At 48.6% G+C, this 22,679-nt stretch overlaps 1 protein-coding gene across 2 annotated transcripts in view; it reads right to left on the bottom strand.

Annotated features, from left to right (window-relative positions):
- HJURP (Holliday junction recognition protein) overlaps nucleotides 1-22,679 on the bottom strand; it is a 967,877-nt gene that overhangs the window by 338,107 nt on the left and 607,091 nt on the right. For both annotated transcript variants that reach the window (XM_069620625.1, XM_069620626.1), the window contains one exon: nucleotides 12,809-12,867. In XM_069620625.1, coding sequence (XP_069476726.1) covers nucleotides 12,809-12,867 — 59 coding nt within the window. The remainder of the gene's footprint in view (nucleotides 1-12,808; nucleotides 12,868-22,679) is intronic.

Here is a 22,679-nt window from a genome sequence, read left to right on the forward strand (position 1 = left end):
GTTTTCATAGTCATTTTGAGCATAGATGCTGTGGTGTGATTGGTTGGATGGTCCCAGAGGGGCTGGGGTTAGGGGTGTGCTCCACCCTCGTATGTGTCATTGGGTGTGGCGCAACTGGGTTAGAGCGGTGTGTTCAATGGCTGCTTCTTCAGAGGATAGTTGCCGGCTGTGCAGGGGAGGTGAGAAGGATGTCCACATGTTCCTCTATGGGCATGGGGATCGGATAGTTGGAAATCATGCACATGAGTGTGGTCATGTGATTCTCCTTTACCAAGGCACTCACCTTGAGGAACATTCCAAGTCTTCTAATCAACTCTTTTGTTAGAGGAGTGGAAAAAATCCCCTCATTGGCAAGGGAGATCGAGGATGCACTCTGGACGTTTAGGTTACACTTCCTCATCCACGCGGAATGTCGTACATCCGTGACAATACAAATAGCTCTCCCCTAAGTGTCTATATGAAACACTGTTGACTCCATTATGTCCTGTGAGACCAACTTAGCCTCGGCTAAGCCCGACATCAAGGCTGCTTGCTTATGCACTGGCAGATCCGGCATGAATTCTGAAATCTTCATCTAATTCCCTTCGTTAGCTGCTGCAAGCATTGCATCAGCCTTAGCCTTCCTAAGGTGAAGTCCAGCATTTAAGTAAATCTTTTTGCTGTAGGCGTCGAGAATTCTGTTATCCTTGCCCAGCAATGTGGACGCTTGAGGAAGTGAAGATCTGTGGCATGAAATACATAGATGCAGCCGCTATGACAGAGGAATAGGGCTGCATATGAAAAAATAACAGCAAGCTTCTCTAGTACGGCACTGAGCTCTAACACGTTTATGTGTAGGAGTGACTCCGTTGGAGACCAGCGACCTTGCGTTTGGAGAGCACCCATGTGAGCTCCCCATCCGGTAAGGGATGCATCCGTGACTATGGTTCGCTGAAACTCCAGCTCCTGTAGGGGTACGCCGTTGTTCAGATTGTGGAAACTCTGCCACCACTGAAGGGTCCGAAGCAGCTTGTCGTCGTCGATGGTTATCTTGTCTGACCACGATCCTTGAGCCTGCGTCCATCGGTCCGCGAGGAATTCCTGGACTGGACTCATGAATAGGCAACAGTTTTCCACCAGATGGATGCAGGATGCCATGGCCCCTAGGACCGAAACATATTTTCTCACTGAGATCTTGGTGTTTCGCCGTAGTTGGCATGCTTGTTGATTGAGTCTTGAGGTTCTGTCGAGAGAAGGTTTCACTAGCCCTAACTGGGTCCCGAACTGTGCCCTCAGGAATACCAGCGATCTCGATGGCTGCAGAGAGGATTTTTCAAAGTTTATGGCGAATCCCAGCTGTTGTAGAAGCTGCATGGTGGCTTGTAAACTTGTGTTGGTCGACGCTGGGGAGGATCCCCTTACCAGCCAGTCGTCGAGGTATGGGTATACATGGTGGCCTTGCTTCCTTAGCCAGGCCGCTACTGGAGCCAGGCATTTCGTGAACGTTCTGGGGGGAGGTCTTGAGCCCAAAAGGAAGAACCGTGAATTGGTAGTGAGTCCGCCCTATTACAAATCTTAGGAATTTCCTGTGTTTCCGACACTTTGGAATATGGAAATATGCGTCCAGTAAATCCAGGGACGCTAGAAAATCCCCCTCTTGAACGGCGCAGATCACTTCCTGCAGAGTGAGCATCTTGAATTTTAGGCTCTTTAAAGACTTGTTGAGATCGCATAAGTCTAAAATGGGACGCCATTTGCCGTTCGGCTTTTTTACGACGAAATATCTTGAGTAGACTCCTTGACCTCTCTGTGATGTTGGAACTAATTCTATCACACCCTTTGCTAACATGAGTGTTACCTCTTGTTGCAGTATCTTCAGATGGGAATGAGCGGTGAACGCAGGTGGAATTTGCGGAGGGCTGTGTTTGAATTGTAGAGAGTGTCCGTTTCTTATAGTATCCAGCACCCACTGATCCGTCTTTATTCGTTCCCATTCGTCGACATATGCTGAAACTCTTCCCCCCAGAACGGTGTGTTGTATGTCACTACTGATCTTTATTTTGCTTGTCTCTAGACGACGACGGATATGATGGTCTCTTCCTGGAAGTCTGGAAGTTCCGGCGACGGTTTGCCGTTTGGGAGGCACGTCTGTATCCCTGGGAGGGGTAAGCTGATCTGCCAAAGGATCTGTCTCCAGATGCAGAGAATCTTGAATTACCTGAAGCCCCTCTAAAGGGACAAAAAGACTTGTAGTTTCTGCCACTCTGGAGGGCACCCAATGAACGTGCAGTGTCCGAGTCCTCTTTCATTCCCTTTAGGGCTTCGTCCACCTTCTCACCGAAAAGAAGGTCTCCCTTAAAGGGCATATCTAAAACTTTGTATTGTACATCTGGCCTGAAGTAGGTACACTTAAGCCATGACTGTCGACGTAATACGACCCCATTATTGACTTGCTTGAAGCCTGACTCAGCGAGGTCCACCGCAATGTTTATTACGTGATTTGATGCTTCCTCACCTTCTCGGACGAGTAACATCGCTGCCTTCCTATGCTCTTCCGGAAGATGATCAAGCAACGGAGCTAGCCTGTGCCACATCTCCCTATCGTATCTGGCAACAATTGCCAGAGAGTTTGCGGCCTTTACTGTGGTTGCTCCCATGGATAGCACTTTTTTTCCAAAGGCATCTTGGCGTCTCGCTTCGTTCTCAGGAGGAGTCGTGCACTTGTGCTGGGCCTTCACCTTCCTCGCCGCTGCCGCCGACACCACCGAGCATGGCGTTGGTTGGGAGGATAAACACTTGGGGGTAGACTCTGGAGCCTTAAACTTTTTTTCCAGGCGTCCTCTCACTGCCGGCTCTGAAAACGGGCGACGCATTGTCTGCAACCCCTCCTTCCATACATGGTCTCGTATTGGTATCGAGAACACCGACCTCCTTCTCTTGCCCATGTGGTCGAACAAAAAACAGTCCTTTTGCGGTTCTTTCTGGGACAAACTAAATTCTTTGCATGCCTTCTCCATCATAGAATGGAATGACGCAATGTCGTCCGGAGGGGACGGGTGAGCTGGACTTCTAGGGGTTTCCAACTCCACCTCTGACTCCCAGGTTGGATCCCTGGAGGGGGATGATGCGATATCCGACATGGCTCCCCTGTCAGACTCCGAATCTGGCAGCTCACCTTCCTCTTGTGCCAGTGCTGAGATTGGCGTGCGTAGGTGCGTCGGTTGACGGGACGGGCCCGGCTCGTCGACGGGTGACTGTGGCAGGTTTGCCTGAGGTAGTCTCTGGTCCAACGACTAACAACGATTGAAGCGTGGACAGAATTTCCAACGACAAAACAGATTGAGGATTGAGAAGAGGGGCAGACACCAGTATAACGGATCCCTTCGTCGACGACTTGTCAGCCATTCGCAGCCCTAGGTCTGCTGGGCCAGCTATTATCTCATTCTCGTCCTCTGAGGACAGCAACACAGCCTGTTCTTGTAGTAAAGTATCCGGGGGGGTCGGATCAAAAACTTCAGGCCTCCAGTAGAACCCCCGTCGACGAGGCCATCGTCGACGTCGTTGTCGGTGGGACGGTGGATGCCACCTGCGTAAGTGGCAGGGTGGAGGCCGATGACTGGGCTGCCGTTGAGGACGGTGACTTAGCAGGTGGTTTTGGCAGTCCCGCCTTTTCCACACTTGGCTTGCTTTTACTCGACTCTCGACTCATGGTCGATCTATGATGATCGCCCGAGGATGATTTCCTTTCCTTTTCATGCTTTTTTTATGAAGATGATTTCTTTGACGAGGAGTCTCTAGTTGAGTAACTTCCAGACAACTCTTTTTCCGTCGGTCGAGAAATCTTCGTCGGTGGTTCCAACGAGGTAGCGCGGCGTGATGTTTTCGCCGATTGTGTGGAGCCTACCTCCGAAGGGGGGTGTGCCCCCGCTCCATCATTCAGCCATGCCACCAGTCGTCGACTGCGGTCTTTGAGGGTTTTTTGAGAAAACCCTTTGCATATGTCGCAGTTATCCGCCGAATGATGAGGGTGGAGGCAATATACACAATCCATATGTCCGTCCCCCTCGTAAACTTTTTTCAAGCCACACGTCGCGCATGGGCGGAACAGCGCTTTTCCTGAAACGGAGGACATTTTCTGTACTCAAATTCCAGTAATGCAACCTTGTACAAAATAGTAAGACAACGCAAGGAGATCCCACTACTTTGGAGACGGTTGAAATCTGAAGGGGAACCGCGGGGGCGGGCCTCTTATACGGGGACGTCCTACGGAGCATGCGTAGGAGGGTCCTAAAAGGACATAGATAGGACACAAAAGTGTCGGAAGTTTTCCTATTGGAAAAGGCTATATATGTGTACCGAGGGGTCCCAGTCTGACGACGGGGAATATTCTAAGCATGTGAATCCATTCTAAGCATGTGAATCCATGAAAGATCTAATGCTGGAGAACTACAATGATAGAATCAGGTAAAAAAGCTTAGGGCCAAAGTCAATAGGTCAAAAGTCTTTTGCTTAAGAACACACGGTTCAGGGTAGTTCGCGGTAAAGTTTGTGCCACAGGTTCCCGACGAAGTTGGCGGCAGAAAAGTTAGTTCAAAGTGAAGAGTGTTAGGCAGAATCCTGTGCAGTGCCCTTAGGGACCACTACACACAATTAAGACCACAAGGGGTAATACAAGTTCACCTTTGGTACAAGCCTGTACTACTATGCTAAAGTGGTAGCAGTAGCGGAGCAGCCAGGCTTATCTCAAGCGTATATGAGCAGCAGCAGAGATTACACAAAGGGACAACAATTACTGTGACTCAAGCAAACAATGACTCAAGGTTTCAGGTAAAAAATTATAAGTACATTTATTTTTAAACCATCTGTTATAAAACACAACACTTCTATAGATTCAAAACCACACGTACAATACACTACAGACAACCAATTCTCTTGGCACAGAATAACCCAAGGTAAGTACCTTATGTTTTGGCAGACCAGTGTTGTGAAACAAAAGACGTTACAGAGAATACATATGCGATCACTTTTTTGACAGCTCGGTCGTATTAATGGAACGCGTATTCACGGCGAGAAATGTTACCGGGGCAAAAACGCACTTAGCACCTGGGCTAACCAGAGAGAGTTGGGGGGCAAAAATCATAGGTAATACTTTTGTCAGGGCAGACAGAATCAGAGAACACTTGTTGACAGAAATACAAGAGTTAACAGGACGGAGCCAGTGTCAAGTGGAACTGGGTTCCTGTTGTTGAGAATCACACAGTCGGACAGTTCAAGATTCAACGTTGCCAGGAGTACTTGGATATTGTCAACAGAGGAAGCAAAAGTTATAAGAAGGAGGGAAGACAAGGGCAAGCCTTGGATGAGGAGAAAAGTGAGTCACCCTAGTTCCTCGAAGCAGAACAATGTACCTTATTCACGGAAGAAGCTGGTGCCACAGCAGTTGTTCCTGGTAGTTTCCTGTAGACCCACAGTTCCTGGTGCTTCGGTCATGGTGACGAGAAGGAGGACGTCTGGAGGGGTCTGCACTACTCAGGGATGAAGCCAGCAGCAGCAAATGTGAATAAAAGGTGCGCTCCTTTAAAACAGGAGAGGCTCTTCAGATGGCTATCCGAACCACTACAGCAGTGTACAGCGATTTCGACCACGAAGAGGATCATCTGGGTGTGGAAGATGAGCTGGTTGACCCCACCAAGCTCAAGGGAAGAAGACTCCAGACTGGATCTCCTCTGGTCGTCGAAGGGTAGGTAGCTCAGGACTGCGGCAGGGCTTCACCGGGACGGGGTTGTTGCAGCAGCTGTCTTCTTCTCCACTTCGCTTCGGTTCCTTGTAGTTCCAGTGGCGACTGACTTCCAGCCCAAGAGTCCTGCCTTTTATGCAAAAATCCCCCATTCACACAGCCTGGCTGTCAATCACGCAGCAGGGGGGTTGTCAAGCCCAGACAACCACCTCAGCCAATCATGGCAAAGTGCGACTTGGTTTTCCTAGGATACCCTGTGCAGGGGGTGACTACACCCCTCCCTCACATTCAGCCCACCTAGACACCCAGGCGCCTAGAGGAGGGCTTCTTGGCAGAAGCCAGCCAAAAGACTGAACAAAGAAGGCAAACCTGGTTTGCCACGCGAAGTAAAACACAAGAAGGACTCTAACAAAAAGAAATGGTGAAAAAACCCGACCAGAGCCAAAAGAAAGTATTTGGTCAGGAGGGTTTATGTTCGAGGCTAATATAATAGCCTAAAACAGTACCACGTTTATGATAGTATAATCACGGTAGAAAAGTTAGGGTAGATACCACTGCCACCAGCCAAGTCTAAATGTCAAAAGAGCAAAACAAGGCTCTAGTAGGTACAGATAAAAAGGGCTAAGAATTAACCCTTTGCAATACTCCATGTAAGATGGAATGTACTGGATCTGTGGTTTAATGACTATGAAAAGTTAATGGCAACTTTACCCTTTTCTGGGGGACAGTAGTCAGCCCCAGAAACGGAGTCGGTGGGAAGTCTAAAAGACAACCCTGTGTCACTGCACTGACTGTGCTGTGTAACACACACAAGAGTGGGACTACTGAAGTGGTGTACTCCAGAGTCCACACTCACAAAAACAGATGAAATACACATGGCAAAACACAGGCAAGAGTGGGGGAAAAGCTCACACTCTTACCAAGTGAAAAAATAAACTCCAGAAATCCAGCAAAGCTGCTGGGGGCCTCACTAGGTAAAGGAAATTAGCCATTGAATGAGAAATCTCCCTAACAAAGAGAAGGACGAGTCCTCTGATTGTTGAAAGATTTCAGACACTTTCACGGCGGCTGAACGAAACGAACAACCGGATTTGCACAGTACCTTAAAACGGAGAGGGAGCTGTAGCCGAGGCGGACGTTCCTGGTAGTTCCTGCAGGCTCATGGTTCCTGAAGCGACTGTCGGACTGACAAGTAGTAGGAAGTCTGGAGGGTCCTGCACTACCCAGGTTGAGGAACCAGCAGCAGAGCAAGGCAACGAATTAAAGGTGCGCTCCTTAAAACCCAAGCAGGGTCCACATTCCTGGCTATCCGGACCACTGTAGCTCTGTACATCGAATTCGACCAGAGGAGGGGGTCCCGGCTTGAAGTTTGGGCGAACTGGTTGGTCCCACCAGCTCAAGGGAAGAAGATTCCTGGAGGATCTCGCTGTCGTCGGATTGTGAAGATTCGGACCGGCAGCAGGGCGTCACCGGGCGGTTCAGTAGTTGTAGGAGTCCGCTTCCGTCAGCTCCTCATCGGTTCGTTCATTCCAGTGGTGACTCTGCGTTTCCAGTGCCAGAGAACTGCTTTTTATGCAGTTTTCCCACATTCATACAGCCTTGCTGTCAATCACACATTAGGGCGGCTGTCCGGGCAAGGACAGTCACCCAGCCAAACAGGAGAGCAACTTGGGTTACCAAGGGAACCCATGGAAGGGGTCCTAAGACCCCTCCCTCACATCCTGCCTACCCAGACTTTCAGGCACCTTAAGGAGGGCTTCTGTGCAGAAGCCTGCGAAAAGACGGCAAACAAAGGAACCAAACAGAGTAAAACACGAGAAAGACTTTTACAAAAAGAAATGGCGAATAAACCCAGCCGGAGCCGAAATAAAATATATTTGGTCAAGCGGATTTATGTTCGAGGCGAAAATACCATGGTTATTTAAGATAACCGCACTATGAAAAATGGGGTAGTTACCACAGCCACCAGCCAAGTCTTGATGAAAAGGGAGCGAAACAGTGCTCCAAGAGAAACAGACAAAAAGAGATAAGAATTAACCCTTTCCAATACTCCATGTAAAATGGGGTGTACTGGGTCTGTGGTTTAAAGAGACCACTTAAAATTAATGGCAACTTTACATGTTTCTGGGAGACAGTAGTCAGTCCCAGGAAAACGGAGTCAGTGGCTGAAAGACAACCCTGTGTCACTGCACTGAAGGTGCTGTGTAACACACAAAAAGATGATGCCCATGGGGTAGGCGAGGCTCCAGAGCCCAAGATCACACAATTGGTAAAACCACACACAGCAAAATACATGTAAGAGTGGGGAAAAAGGCTCACACTCTTACCAGGTGAAAAACATAAACCCTAGAAATCCAGCAAAGCTGGTGAGGGACTCAGTAGGTAAAGGAAATTAGCCATTTTGGAGAATTCTCCATAACAATGGCCGAAACCATCCACCATGCTATGCAGGCCTTGAATGGCGAATAACCGGGCCTTGACCCCCCCCGAAGGTGACAAACAGAGCGTAAGAGTTGCGGAAGCCCTTAGTCCTATCCAGATAGAATTTTAACGTGCGTCTGACATCCAGACAGTGCAGGACCCTCTGAGCATCGTCCTTAGGGTCAGCAAAAAACATAGGTAGGACTATCTCCTCGTTCAGGTGAGAAGTGGAGGCTACCTTGGGTAGGAACGCAGGGTGTGTTCTCAGGGCCACCTTATCCTTGTGAAATGTAGTATAGAGTTCTGAAGCCACCAACGCCTGAATCTCGCTGGCTCTGCGAGGAGGGAAAATCAAGCTCGAGCCAAACTCAGTTCAGGTCTATTACTATCAAGAATGCTATCATCACCATCAATGAGAAAGTAAAAACACTTGGCCTGTTCTTAGAAGGCTCTCTGGGGACAGAATCACAGGTCGCGTATCTACACAGAAATTGCCAGTATTATCTCTGGTTACTCAAGAACATCCAACCCTACTTAAAAGAGGAAAAACAGTGCTACCATAGCTAGAGCACCAATCCTATCGCAATTGGATTATGGGAATGCACTGATGCTGGATGCAAGCCAATATCCAAAATAACGTGGTGAGAACCGTAAAGAGGAAATAAAATAGAGACCATATCACCAAAGATAGAATGGATCTCCACTGGCTCACCATCAAAGATAGGGTCTCTTTCAAAAGCCTGACATTGGCACACAGATGCTTGTTCGGACAGGCCCAAGCCTATCTTAAATAAAGGATCACCCTATATGTACCTTCAAGATCCATAAGATCAGAAACATTGACATGGCTTGGGCAGAGCTTTCCCTGTGAGAGTAACACGAAATTGGAATAACCTACCAACTGAGCGAAGGCTCGAAAGAAACCCTAACCGATTCAGGAGAAAGCCAAAAACTCACCTTTTTAAATCAATAGCACTAAGGGAACATCCTCGCATCCTTAGTTGAGCCTCTTTTTGTCTCGTTTTACATGTATAAATGTCTGTCATTTTGGGTGCCCTGATGCCTGCGGGCTGTGGCGCGGTACAATAAAAGAAATAGAATGGAAGGTCCAAGATGCATTCCTTGATGTCTTGGTTAAACTTAGTAGCCCGAAGCCAGGCAGTCCTTCTCATGTCCGTGGCGATGCAAATGGCCCGGTCAGAGGTGTCAATGTGGGCCACGGTGGACTCCATGATGTTTTGCGGCACCATTTCAGCCTCTGCCATTCCCGCTTTGAATTGTGACTGGCTCTGACCCTGAAGTTCTGGAAGGAAGTCGGCTATTTCCCATCAAAGCCTTCGATTAACGGCTGCCAGCATGGCATCCGCGTTGGATTGACGAAGATGCAGTGAAGCGCATCTTCCTGAAGCTTCTTCCTGTTCGCCTCCAAGATGATCTCCTCCTTGCCTAGCAGCGCCAAGGACGAGGTGGCAGAGGACAACTATGGCTTTGAATAGAGTGACGTTGCAGCAATAACTGAAGAGTGTGGTTGAGGGTGGGTTGACAGCAAGAGTGGATCCCCCCCCTTCATTTGCCTATACTTGGCGTCCAGGCGCAGATTGACAGGTTTGGCCGAATGGGGCTTGAGCCACCCTTTTTTGACGATGGGGTATCAGGGTCTTCTTCCTCGTCTGTGTCCACCAGGGCGTCCGGCTGGTGTGGTGCGGGTGGAGGGGTGCTGGGCGCAGAGGGCTGAGTTGTGGAGACCAGAGCCGGGGGCTGGTACGGGACTGCCTGAACTGTAGGAAGCAGGGGAGCCGGAATCGAAGGAGCTGGCGTGGGCAGCAGGGGCTGCACCTGTGCCGGCGGCGCTGGAGCCATAGAAGGAATGACTATACGTGCAGGCAGAGCGAGCATGTCCCTGATTCAATCCCTAAGGATGGACCCCATCTGAGGAGATCTCTTGAATGTGAGGAACTTTTCAAAGCACCTGTCCTGGCAGGCCGGTGGGGTGGCAAGTGATATTAATGGGGTAGCGGCCGGCTGATGGGGCAGGTGGGTACTCTGTCTAGCTGTTTGCGGTGTAAACCTGACCTGCACTGCTGATGGATAAGCTGTAGGCCACGTACCTGGTTGACACCAGTCCCACCTTGTAACTCGTTCACCCACCTACTTCGTTCCTCAGGGAGGTATCGGACGAGCAGCCATCTTGTTTGGCCCAGTGGCCATCTTGGCGAGCTGCATCCCACATGCCAAAGTCGTGGTGCTCGGCTCACTGGGACCGACCTCCTCCAGGACTCTTGGCGATGGAGCATGAGGTTAACCCTGCACCTCAGGCCGAGGCCTGGTAGGCGTGACGCCCTCGGCTGAGATGCCAGTGGTGCGGCGTGTAGGCACCCCCTCGGACATGTTGCCGGTACAAGGGCATAGCCCCTCGGGTGTACGTCTGGTAAAAGAACCTTGCGGCCCATCAGCACTGTCTCCGGTAGCTGAATTAGAGGTACCTCCCGTCTGTGCGTTTCCTTGGAAAGGAGTCGCCATTGCGGGGTGCGCTGGAAAAGAGTGGTCCTCCTTTGGGCCTTGACTTATGTCTGACAAAGTCCTTCAAGTCCTCTGTAGGCGACTTATGAAGAGGTCCCTCCACCTAGCTAGTATGTTCTTCAAAGTATGCGAAGAAAGTGCGTTGCATGCGGTGCAACCCTCCCACCCGTGGTCGGGGCCAAGGCAGCGGAGGCAAAGAGTGTAGGGATCAGATGTAGAGAAGAGCGCCTTGCAGGCTAGACACCTGCTGAAGCCCGCTAAAGTCGACATGCACCGGGGAGGAGCGTGGCGCCAGAGGACTGAGTACCTGAATGATAAAAGAAGACAAAAAAGACTGAAGAAAGTATCCGGGGAAGCATGTGGTATTACATGGCCGAAGCCAAACCCAAAATCGGCCCTTTCCCGTCAACACGGAAAAGGGGACTGGGGAGAGGTGCCGGTGGGCGGAGTCAGGGGAGCGCATGCAACCCCCTTTCCCGTACCCATGACCCACCCTATTTCATAGGATTCTCAGGAGGTCCCAACCCCCCCCCCCTTTCTACACAAACACTGGGCCGAGGAAGAGGGTGACAGAGTAACAAGACTAACCCTTACATATCTCATTGGACATTAATCGAGTCAGGCAAATTCAGCACTTGACTTTAATCACATACATCAGATATCCATTAGCTCTCACATGGATAAAAGGCGGAACATAGAGACACTCTGAGCAAGGTGGAACACGAGAAGCAGCAGAACTTCCGGGGTGAAGGCGGGCCTTCTTGAGCAGAGCGACCGATCGAAGGACGAGAACAAAAAGTAAAGGAAACCAGGAGCTCCCTGCAGGAGGTTGTTGCATCCAAAGAACCATAACAGATACATAAGGCGAAATCCAAGATAAGAAGAGTGCAATATGTTTCAAAGGCGTCCACAACCCTCCCGGGTGAACGACAGAGTTGGGGAGGCGAGGTCAAGCCTGTGGTATTAACCTTGACTCGGGAATTAAAACATCGAAGACAAGAAAGGAATGCGCACAGCCGATGAGTTGGCGAGCAAGATGAAAGACCAGTGTGTGTTAAGGAAAGACTGAAGTGACAACACTATACCTTACAATTGAAGGCTGCACGCTTGTGGATGAGATGTGAAGAAAGACAGATCTGAGGTGAACTTGAAAATTACCGATAACTGTGAATCCTGTGATACAGAGTAGAAGAGTGGTCCGGTGAAAGGAAGTAGACCAATCACAAGTCTCTGAGAAAGGTGAAATGTTTTGTTAGCCATGAAGTGAATAAACTTTAAAAAGTGTGATGATCAAGATTGAACCCTGCAAAAGGGGAAGTGGAAAGTGAACATCGAACTCTTGTGCTTATGATATTGAAATACGTAGACCAAGAAACACTGGGGCAAATAACACAAGAGTGTGGGCTGAAGGGAAAGTCGAAGCAGTCCTGCAGAGGTCGATAGTAAAATCCTTGCACAGTCGAAAGTCTTGGATGTCAGAGCCTGACTGAGGGAGACCGGAAGTGTGATAAGTTAGGGAAAGGGAACCCCTAACGAATGTGAAAAAAGCTTGGGGTTGGGAACCCCTACAAGTGCTGTGATCGAGTTCCGAGCTCGACAGAGACCTAACTCTGGAAAAGTGACTTTAACGTGGAAGCGCAGGCAGGCCTCGATCCACATTTTGAACTGCTTTGTTTTGAGAACCTGAGCCAGAGTATGTCATCCCGTCTACGGGGACCACCCTACTCCATGCTGTCCAACATGGGGAGGAGAGCTGACTCGCCCACTTTAATTCTTGATATTCTAACATTGATTTTACATTGCATACATATTGCCCTTTGCACACTATTTGTATACAAGATAGGGCAGGCATTACGTTTTGTTAGTATAGACCATTTTGATCTGACAGAGACTGACTAGGACTGGTATTCTTTATTATTTGACGGTAGAGCCTCCTCCCATCTTAGTTAACCCCGAGAATTGAATAAAGATTTTACAAACTACCTTTTCTTTCAGTGCATTTTCAAGGGTGCCTAGATACCTTTTGTATACAGTTGTGTCATTACAAAGGTTTGCCATTGTGCCCAATTACTTCCCATCAGCATACATGGAATGATTGTTCCTTTGTCATCAATAAGTGTCAGGATTCATGACCCAACAGCAAAAACTTACGGCCTTGTTGGTTAGTGGTTTCACCATTACTTCAGTATCACCTTGCTTGAGCTGGTCATCTGCAATTCCAATTAAGCACATTCAAAGTCATTATATAGGCAAAAGGAAACCATAGCCAGCAGAACACTACTTTCATTAAATGCAGATACACAAACTATTTTTTCTTTTTACTGGGCAACAAATGAGGTATCTTGATCCAGTTTTTGAAACAATAGATATTAAAATAGGACAATTTCGTTTCTGCTATTTTGCTGGGTAACCAGAATGTTTTGACATGTGTTTCAGAAAATGTAGTTTTCCTACATTACATTAGTTAAGTTGAACACTAGATTAGCCGTATTGTCAGATGCACATTATATGTGGTAGAACAAAGAATTAGCAATTGGCAGCAAATGTACAGTATTGCAACAAATAAACAAATTACTTACTTTAGATGGATTAATCTTTCCCGATACATATTCCTCATTTCAGAACAAAATTGTCCTTCTGACTTCGTACATTTCCTGCCACGTGGGGAGCGTGGGGGGGACACAATGCAGCCTCTGCACTGCGTTTTAAGTGCCCATGACTCAAACCAATGACAGTATACCCCCTCTGCAAAGCAGAAGTTGCCTCAGGCATCTGGTGGAATGACCCCCTCCACGACCTACAATCCCAACATTACTGGTCAGATCGTAGCATTCAGAAATCTAAAAGGACGATCTACCTAAACAGGGTCTGCTTATTAACAGCCCTGGCAGTCTGATCACCAGCAAAAGTGACAACAGCTGGTAATCTTTCCTGAGCCCACTTGGGGTCCAGACATTGAAACATCTCTCAATGGTCTCTGAGGGACAGAGACCTGTAGGCAGTCTGTCATGTTTGTCCAGAAACAGACTACAGACCGCACAGTAGCCACTGGAGCAACCGGGCCCTTTAGCACTAGGAACATGCATGAGGCTAGGAGATCCAGAATGCAGAGAAAGGCAGAGGCCGGGATGTAGCTCTTGGGTTGAAGTAGTTTTACCTTCTGAATGATGTGGAGGATGCAGTTCTCGTGGGGGAGACATGCCCAAACAGAAGACCAGGGACTGAAAGATCTGGAATAAAAGGACTATTTTGAACCTGTATTGTGGAGGAACAAGCTTAAATGCCTAAGAACCAAGATGGGCTGCAGGCTTCCATCCATCAGCACCAAAACATAATGGGAGTAAAAACCAACCCCCCCCTGCAGACTTAGGCACAAGTAAAATCTCTGCCTTTGCCAAGGGGTGGTTGATTTGTTCCAGGATTAAGGGCATCCAGGGGACGGCAACAAAGTGGCTTTGTTCGGAAGGGCAGTGCAACAAAGGAAACCGTAGCCCGAAGAAAAGACTTGAGACTCAGCAGTGTTGTGTAATCTGCACCCATTCCCCAACAACAGGGACAACCCCCACACAGCGCAGTGAAGAATTAAAGTGATAGTCGACCAGGGGTGGGTAGGGGGATGTGGAGGAACAATATTGCCTCTGGGTGCACCTCTGCCCAGTCTCTGATGGAGGAACCTTCTTCTAACCTATCTCAGAGGGGGGCTTAATCCTACCTCTGTGGACAGGGAGAGAGGCCTGCTGGTTTGCCAACCCAAGGATATTGGCCTTGGCGACTGACAACCCAAATGTTTTAAAGTGGCATCTGGTTTGGTGGCAAAAAGACTGGCACCATTAAAAGACATGTTGAGGAGATTTGACTGAACATCTGGAGCAAACTCGTGTGTATCCAGGAATGTTTCCAGAGCACAGTCCATGAGGCTATTAAGCAGGCTATATACATTGCAGTCTCCAGACACTTTTGAAGAATCTGCCTCAGAGGCAACATTCCGCCACAGGTGGGAGTATCTTGCTATAGCAAAAGACACACCAACAGTCCCACAGCCAGGTTTCCAAAGGTACCATAGAACATCAAGAGTTTTGCTCTTCCTGTCTGCGGGTAAGGAAGGAAAAGTAGCTGACTTTGGACCACCAAGGACTCTGGCGTGGGATAACATGAACAAGGCTAATAGGGAGCAGGATGGTGTGTTTTGACTGAGTCATTGTGCACGGGGGAGAGAGCGAGATGACCCCAACAGGGTTTGCAAGAGGTGGGTTAAAGGGGAGTAGTGCACTGATCTAGAATGTCCATGAGGTCATAGGGGAACTTGGATACTAAAGAAGCGTTCAAACACAGAAACTCAACAGCCCAGGCAATGGTCTTTTGAGGAGATGTGGTGGGCTCTACATTAGAAGATGCCTGCATGAATTCTAATTCAAGAAAAAAAGTGTCCAGGCCGGTGATGTCATGAAGTTCAGAAACGAAGGTGGCAAGAGTCTCACTCATCATAGAATATATCATGTGAAATCCTTCATATCGTTCCCTTGCATTTGCAACAAAAGGTTGGCCAATTCATGAGCATTTGACTGGTAGGCAGGGGCATAGCTCAGGTTTTCATGGATCTCTATATCACGGCCTGCGCCAAGTATAGAAAAAGCGCTGGTGCCAAAGCAACCGAAGGTGGAGCAATGAAGCATTTCGGAGGGACAGTCTTTGCCAGTAGTCTAAACCAAGCTGGCAAGATTGCGATTACCAGCCAATGAGGTTCCTCTACTGGTCTTAAAAAGGCACAATGGCACCACCAAGACTTGGCAAAAATCAAGCATTTCACACCTGAATTCCTTCCACTGTGACAACGTCGAAGGGTACCTAGACCAACACAGGGGGAGCTTACTCCAAGGAGTCAGCTTCCCTGGACCAGAAAAGGTAAGACTTCCTGGCAGAGCAAGAAACGTGACTCCTTCTGTAATTTTTCTCGTCTTTTTGTTGTTATCTACACAGGAGCGAGAATCCTCTTTATGTGGTTTCTCAGCTAGGTATGACCTCTCTAGGAGTGGAAGGTTTTTAATGATGCAGAGGATTGCAATGGAGTCTTGTGTAGAGCAGAGAAGAGCTAAGTGATATATTCCCATAAGGATTTACAGTGCATAGACATGCAGGACTCAACATGGTTGGTAACACTGTCAGGACCCAAGCATCAACGCAAGAATGGGTATGATAATAACATGTAACATAAGTTTGCGGCCCAGGGGGAAAAGAAGACAGGGCTGGAACCGCTTGTGGGTTTTAGTACTCCCCACAATGATAGCTCTGGGAAGGCAAGAGGGCCAGACGTGATGGACACCCCGTCTGAGCATTCATAGGAACCTGCTCCCTCCTCAGGTGACGGCAAGGGGGAGTTTGAGTTGGGTGTAGGGGGAACCAGAAGTGGTGTAAACTAATCAACGAACGGTAGATCGTAGGGGAGGGGACCAAGGTTTGCCAGATGAGGGATCTTAAAGTACTAACGTACAATGTGATGGGGCTCAATACCCCAGTCAAAAGGAAAAAGGGGATCCACCTCTAACAGGGCATGAAATCGGATATAATGATGTTCCAAGAAACGCACATAAAAAAGGCAGACAAATGGAAATACAAAATCAGGGGAAATACTCAAATATACCAAAGCGAACACGGGGGGAAAAAAGGTAGGATTGTTGATCGCATTACATGATAAGCTGGGAATACAAGTAAGGATGCCGATAAGGATGCAAGATGCATATTTCTGAATGCAGTCTTGAGGGGTCAAATAATTACTCTAGCGTCGTCTTGTGCGCCGAACACAGGACAAGATGGGTACCTAAGGGAAGACATGACAAAACTAGAGACCTTAGAGAAAGGGGCTATTATACTTCCTGGCAATTTCAATATATAATGTGTAATTACTATATTACATGACATGAGTGGTAACATATCACAGAAACACAAGCCCCATCCAAAGCGTTAAAAACGGAAGATGGCTACGCTGGCCTTCCATGATGTATGGCGAGTAGTGTTAGAACAGGGATTTGCACACTACTCCCACGTACACTCCTCCAATTCAAGGATAGACTACATCTGGACATCAACAGGGCTATTGGGGAAAAGCAGGGAAATTTAATTGGGAACAATGTCCCTATTGGACCATGCCCGACTGTGGATGAGGGTGGAGTGGGGAAATACGAAGGGGGGACTCTGGAATTGGGAACTCTCCAAAGGCCTCCTACACGAACCAGTTCTGAGTGTAACAAGAAGAGAAAAGATTGAGCTATACTTTAGAAAAAATGAATCAGAGGACGTCCCACAGGAAATAATATGGGATGCATTCAAGGCGGTAACGAGGGGGTACCTCATAGCACTCAAAAAAGGGAAAGAGAAATAGAGAAGATGGTGTGAAAAAGACCAGGGAGAGAAGTTAAGGGACATACAAGAGGAAATGGCAAAAACCACAAATAATAAGTTAAGAAAGGCCTTGAGACATACAGGGACAACTGAAGACATTTAGAACAAAGAGGGCTGAGAAAGCATTACTATACCTGAAAAAGTGGCACTATGTAAAAGCCAATAAAGCTGACAGACATTTAGCCAGACAATTAAAGGAAAAGAAAGGGACCCACACAATTATAAAACTTAAATAGCCAGGGTCAGGACAAAACAAAAAATGAAAATATAGGGGAAATCGTCAGGGAGCACTATCAGAGGTTGTATGCCTTAGATAATCCCTCAGAAGCACGACAAGAGGAATACATAGTGAGCCTCCCCATTCAGCAGATAACGAAAGAAGAACAGGCAGAACTAGATGAGGACATAAGGGAAAAAGATGTTAAAAAGGCAATAAAAGATCTACAAAAAAATTAAGTTACGGGTCTCGATGGACACCCGGCCAGCTTCTAAAAGAACTACAGTGATATACTGACCCTTATTCTTACAAGATTATTTAATATGTTTAAAACCAAGAGAAATATAATCCGCTCTATGAATGAAGCAAAACTAGTGGTATTCCACAAACAAGGGAAAGACCCAACACCACCAGGGTCATACCGACCAATAGCACTTATAAACTTAGATGCTAAACTATATACCAAAATACTCGCTAACAGACTGATTCATCTCCTGCCAAAGCTAATTGCCAAGTATCAATCAGGCTTCATACCATCCAGACAAACATTCGACAATACTCGAAGAATTTGTCATTTAATTAAAAGAAAATGTGAATAACCCAACGCACAGCAATCCTGGTGTTGCTAGATGCAGAAAAATCATTTGACAGTGTCGAGTGGTCAATGCTAATTAACATATGGAACAGGTTACTTACCTGTAACTGTTGTTCTCCAGCATGGATCTGGCATGGATTGACATGCTCATTAATATTCCCCGTCGTCAGGGAATCAGTATCAGTTTTGTTTCTGATCTGTCTTTCTCAGTAGTAACCAATCACTGGTCTCTGGGTCATACTGCCCCCAGCCAACGACTGCCCTCTCCCTAAGCCCCGCCTCTGGCAGCCATCTTCAGATTTGGTACCACCAAGTGGCAGTATGACCAAGTGAAGAGCCGTAGAGGGGCAGGAGGGAGGGTTCGCATGTGAATCCATGCCAGACCCATGCTGGAGAACAACAGTTACAGGCAAGTAACTTGTTCCTTCTCCAGCATGGGGTCTGGCATGGATTCACATTCTAATGAATACAAGAATACATAGAAGTACACATGCACAACCACAGGAGGTGGCAAGGCTCAACATTAAGCATTACATAAAACTCAACATTAAGCATCTCTTACCTCCTCACCAGGCTCACCTTAAGCGAACAGGTTCTGCAGCACTGCCTGGCCGACTCTGGACTCCTCCCTGGAATCCCAGTCGACGCAGTAGAATCTCGTAAAGGTCCACGTAGTAGCCCTGCATATGTCCAGCAGGGGCACACCAGACAAGAACGCCGTGGTAGCAGCGATCGCTCTGGTCGAGTGGGCTCTCGGACGGCCGGGCAACGGTCGGTTTGCCAACCGATGACAATGCATAATTCAGCCAGAGAGCCATCTGGAAATGGAAGCCTTCGAGAGAGCCTTCCCTTGGTTCACAGGTCCAAAGTTCACAAACAGCTGTAATGTCTTCCGAAAAATCTTTGTTCGGTCCACGTAGAACTCCAGCGCTCTAGCCACATCCAGCGAGTGCAAAGTCCTCTCAGCCGGAGACGAAGGCGACGGGAAGAAAACAGGTAACACCAAGGGCTCGTTGAGGTGGAAGTCCGACGGCACCTTGGGCATAAACGAGGGGTGCGTCCTCAGCACCACCCTCGTGTCGTGAAAAGTTAAGTATGGAGGCTTGCAGGATAGGGCCTGGATGTCTCCCATTCGCCGTGCGGAGGTGATGGCCACAAGAAACGCAGTCTTCCCTGACAGGAATTTCAGCGGCGCTGAATGCAGGGGCTCAAATGGCGCCCCCCATGAGCCTAGTCAGCACCACGTTGAGTTCCCACGCCGGGGCAGGGGCCTTCACCGGCGGGAACGATCGGAACAGTCCCTTCATAAATTCCTTCACCAGGCGATGGGACCACAAGGACGCCCGTCCTGTGGTTCTGGTGTATCGGGAGATCGCAGCCAGATGTACCTTGATGGAGGCGTGAGCCAGTCCAGCCTTGGCCAGCGACAGTAGGTACGGCAGCACTCGAGGGGCCGTAATCTGTAGAGGGTTAATCTTCTGTGCACGGCACCAGACAGAGACCCTCTTCCACTTATGCCCGTAGCACTTGAGAGTTGAGGATGCCCTGGCTTTTGCAAGTACCACTCTGCAGTCAGCTGGGATATCGTACCCTCCAAACTCTAGCGCTGCAGGAGCCAGGCCTGCAAGTTCAGCGACTCCGGGTCGTGATGAAGTATGGCGCCTCCTTCTCTGGAGAGAAGATCTGCATCCGTCGGCAGCTCGACTGCTGGGGACACTGACAAGTCCCGAAGGTCCGGGAACCAGATCTGCCTCGGCCACGCTGGTGCGACGAGGATCATCCTGCACCGGGACCTCTTGAGCTGGTTGACGAGTCGGAGCAGCAACGGCAACGGAGGGAACGCATAAAGGAACAGGCCTTCCCAGGGGAACGAGAAAGCATGGCCCATGCTCCTCTGGCAAACCTCTGGCACTTGGAGTTCGTTGCCGTCGCGAACATCGTCGGTACCCGTCGTGGCCGTGTCTGTTCCCGTGTCATCCCCAGGGACGTGGGATGTGGGTAAAGGCCGAGCAGGCCGCGAGGGCTGAGAAGGCGGGGCTGGGTGGATCCGTCTTCTCTTGTTCGGGGGGCTTCTGGTTCCTCCGTCGGATCTGGTACCGGGTCCTCTGTCGGTGGTAAGGGCAATCTCGTCCTTATCTCTGAACATAAAGATTGTATCGCCAACAAAATGGCCACCGAGTTATCCTGCGGCTCCGGAAGCGACAGCTGACTAGGAGCCTCGTGTCATGATGCCTAACCCCGGGCATCCGGATCAAGTCCATCAACCCCGGGAGCAGGCATCCAGATACTCATTAAAACCCCAACAGCCCCGGCTGGGGGCTGTTTGGATTCAGTCCTGGCGCCTTAGGCGCCAGGCTCATAGACTCTACTTACCTTATGCAGACTATGCTGTAAATGAGTCCAAGCCAACGTGAGGCCTGGATGGGAGTATTTTATTCCAGGGACTATTTTTTACTCAGGTGTGGTTCTGGAGAACTTCTTACCTGGGACTACTTTGCAGGCAATTTAAACCACCCAGGAACAGCAGCTCATGCTTCTTGTTATTCTGCATCCACCAGCGTAACACTCACCATGTCTGCAAGTCAGCATCCAGTCTTCTGCCACACCCGCCTCGAATCCGGAGCTCCTAGACAAAAGGAAAAGAAAGGAGAAGAGGTTAGATCATGGACATTATTTGATTCCTTACCCGATTCCGGACCCAGCACATCTCCGAGCCTGGAAAGGACATTATTTCAGCACGCGTTGCTTCGCCAGCAGCAGCGCCGCGCTATACTCACCAGTCCACTGCATCTTTCAACTCGGCGCTGCCTCCATCATTTATTTCGTCGAAACCCAGCACCTGGGGGGAAAACAAAAGGAATAACCAGGTGAGCTGAGAAAACCGACAAAGACAATCTCTTTGCCACCATAGGCTTACCTGCTTTACCACCGGAGGTATTATCCTTTAATTCGCTGTATCTTTCTATGCCGCACCTATAAAGGGAGAGAAAACAGCAAGTTAAACTCATGCAACTTTTACCGGACAGTGTTTGGCAGTACAGACTCTTACCGGAACGCCATCAGCTGCCTCCAGGCAATATTCTTTTGGACCCAGCTGCAACCTAACGAGGGAATGAAACAAGAGTGAACATCGGACATATTGAACTCTTTGAACTTAGATTAGGTGGGCCAGTCCAGACTGTCATCTCTTCACTACGCATCATGTTGGTGGAGACCGGAGCTGTCCGGGTCCGATCGACGCCCCTGTGGGAACCAGGTAAGTGTAACAGAACACAAAGCCTATCTACAAATCCCCACCCGGGCGTAATGGAGACCTCAGAAACCGACCAACTAGCCCAATTGTTAGGAGAACTTAGTGCAGAAGTGCACTCCGCGCGCCAAGAAACTAATGCCCTCAGGAGAGAACTGATTGTGTCAAAGGAGCGTACTGATGATCTTGCCAGACAACTGCTGCAAAACCAAGCCGGGCAAACACCACTACCTGGACTTGGGGAGAATTCAACCCCCGTTTCAACGAGCAGCCTTGGGCAAGTGGTTCTACCAGGGAGCATTCCTTTAGCTCCACCCGAACACTTTGCTGGGGACCCGAAAAGGTTTGCCGTGTTCATGAACCAATGTCGCTTGCACTTTTTATGCAGACCAGGAGCTTTTCCAAACGACCAAGCCAAAGTAGCCTTTCTACTGTCATACCTTAGTGGCAGTGCAGCGGATTGGTCAATTCCATTAGTCAACCAGGATGACCCTCTTCTTCGGAATTTTCAGGGTTTTCAATTGAGCATGGAAAGACTATTCGCCAGAAATTCACAGGGACAGGCCCTGGATAACGAACTTCTATGCCTACGACAAGGAAACCAGGACCTGCTAATTTATATCGCAACCTTCAATAGGTTGGTGGTGGAAACCGGATGGCCAGAGGTAAAGCGAATTACATTATTTCATCGTGGACTTCGGGGTGAACTCAAAGATGTTTTGGCCCAAGTTGTGAACCCACCTCAGGATTGCGCAGAATATATAGACTTAGTGGTCCAGCTAGACCACCGACTTTTGAATAGAAAAGCTGATCGAGCTAAATTCGAGAATCGGGTATTGGTTAAACCCAATGTTACTCCCAAAGGAACAGATGCATCAGAACCAATGCAGATGGGGGGGTTAAGGGACCCTTAATTCAAAAAGAAAGAGAAAGGAGACGACAGATGCAGTTGTGTCTGTACTGTGGGGCCGAAGGACATTTTCTACGGGATTGTCCTATAAAACCATCCAAGAAAGTAGTCGGAGTTGCTGATAGAAATCAAACAGAGCCCGATTCTGGAAACGACCACGCCCGACAAGCGTAGAGGTCCGCTTGCCGAGCTTAAAGAAGGACACTCAGACCTCGCACCTAATCATACCAATGGTCCTAATTGATCCAAGGCAGCCATCACGTATGCATGCAGTTAGGGCATACATTGATAGCGGGGCCGTAGGAAACTATGTGGACCACGAATTGGCTTCTAGGATGAATCTAACTCTCTGCAAAAAGACCACTTTGGATGTTATCACCACAGTCGATGGAACTGAAATGGCTTCTGGGCTGTAACTCATTCCACCACAGAGATGACACTGTTGGGTCAAGATGGGCATCGAGAGACTATTATGTTTGACTTAATCAAAGCCCCGCAGTTCCAAATAATACTGGGGATATCTTGGTTGGAAACACATAATCCTTGTATTGATTGGCGAGAGAAGAGAGTAAACTTCCCGGAGTATGCACACACCTGTTACCCGGAAAAAACCTTGAACAAAAGCCTGGCCACAGTCGCTAATCCAGTCATGCA

This window comes from Ambystoma mexicanum, chromosome 5q (genome assembly GCF_040938575.1).
Source record: "Ambystoma mexicanum isolate Mex_15411 chromosome 5q, UKY_AmexF1_1, whole genome shotgun sequence".
NCBI lineage: Eukaryota > Metazoa > Chordata > Amphibia > Caudata > Ambystomatidae > Ambystoma > Ambystoma mexicanum.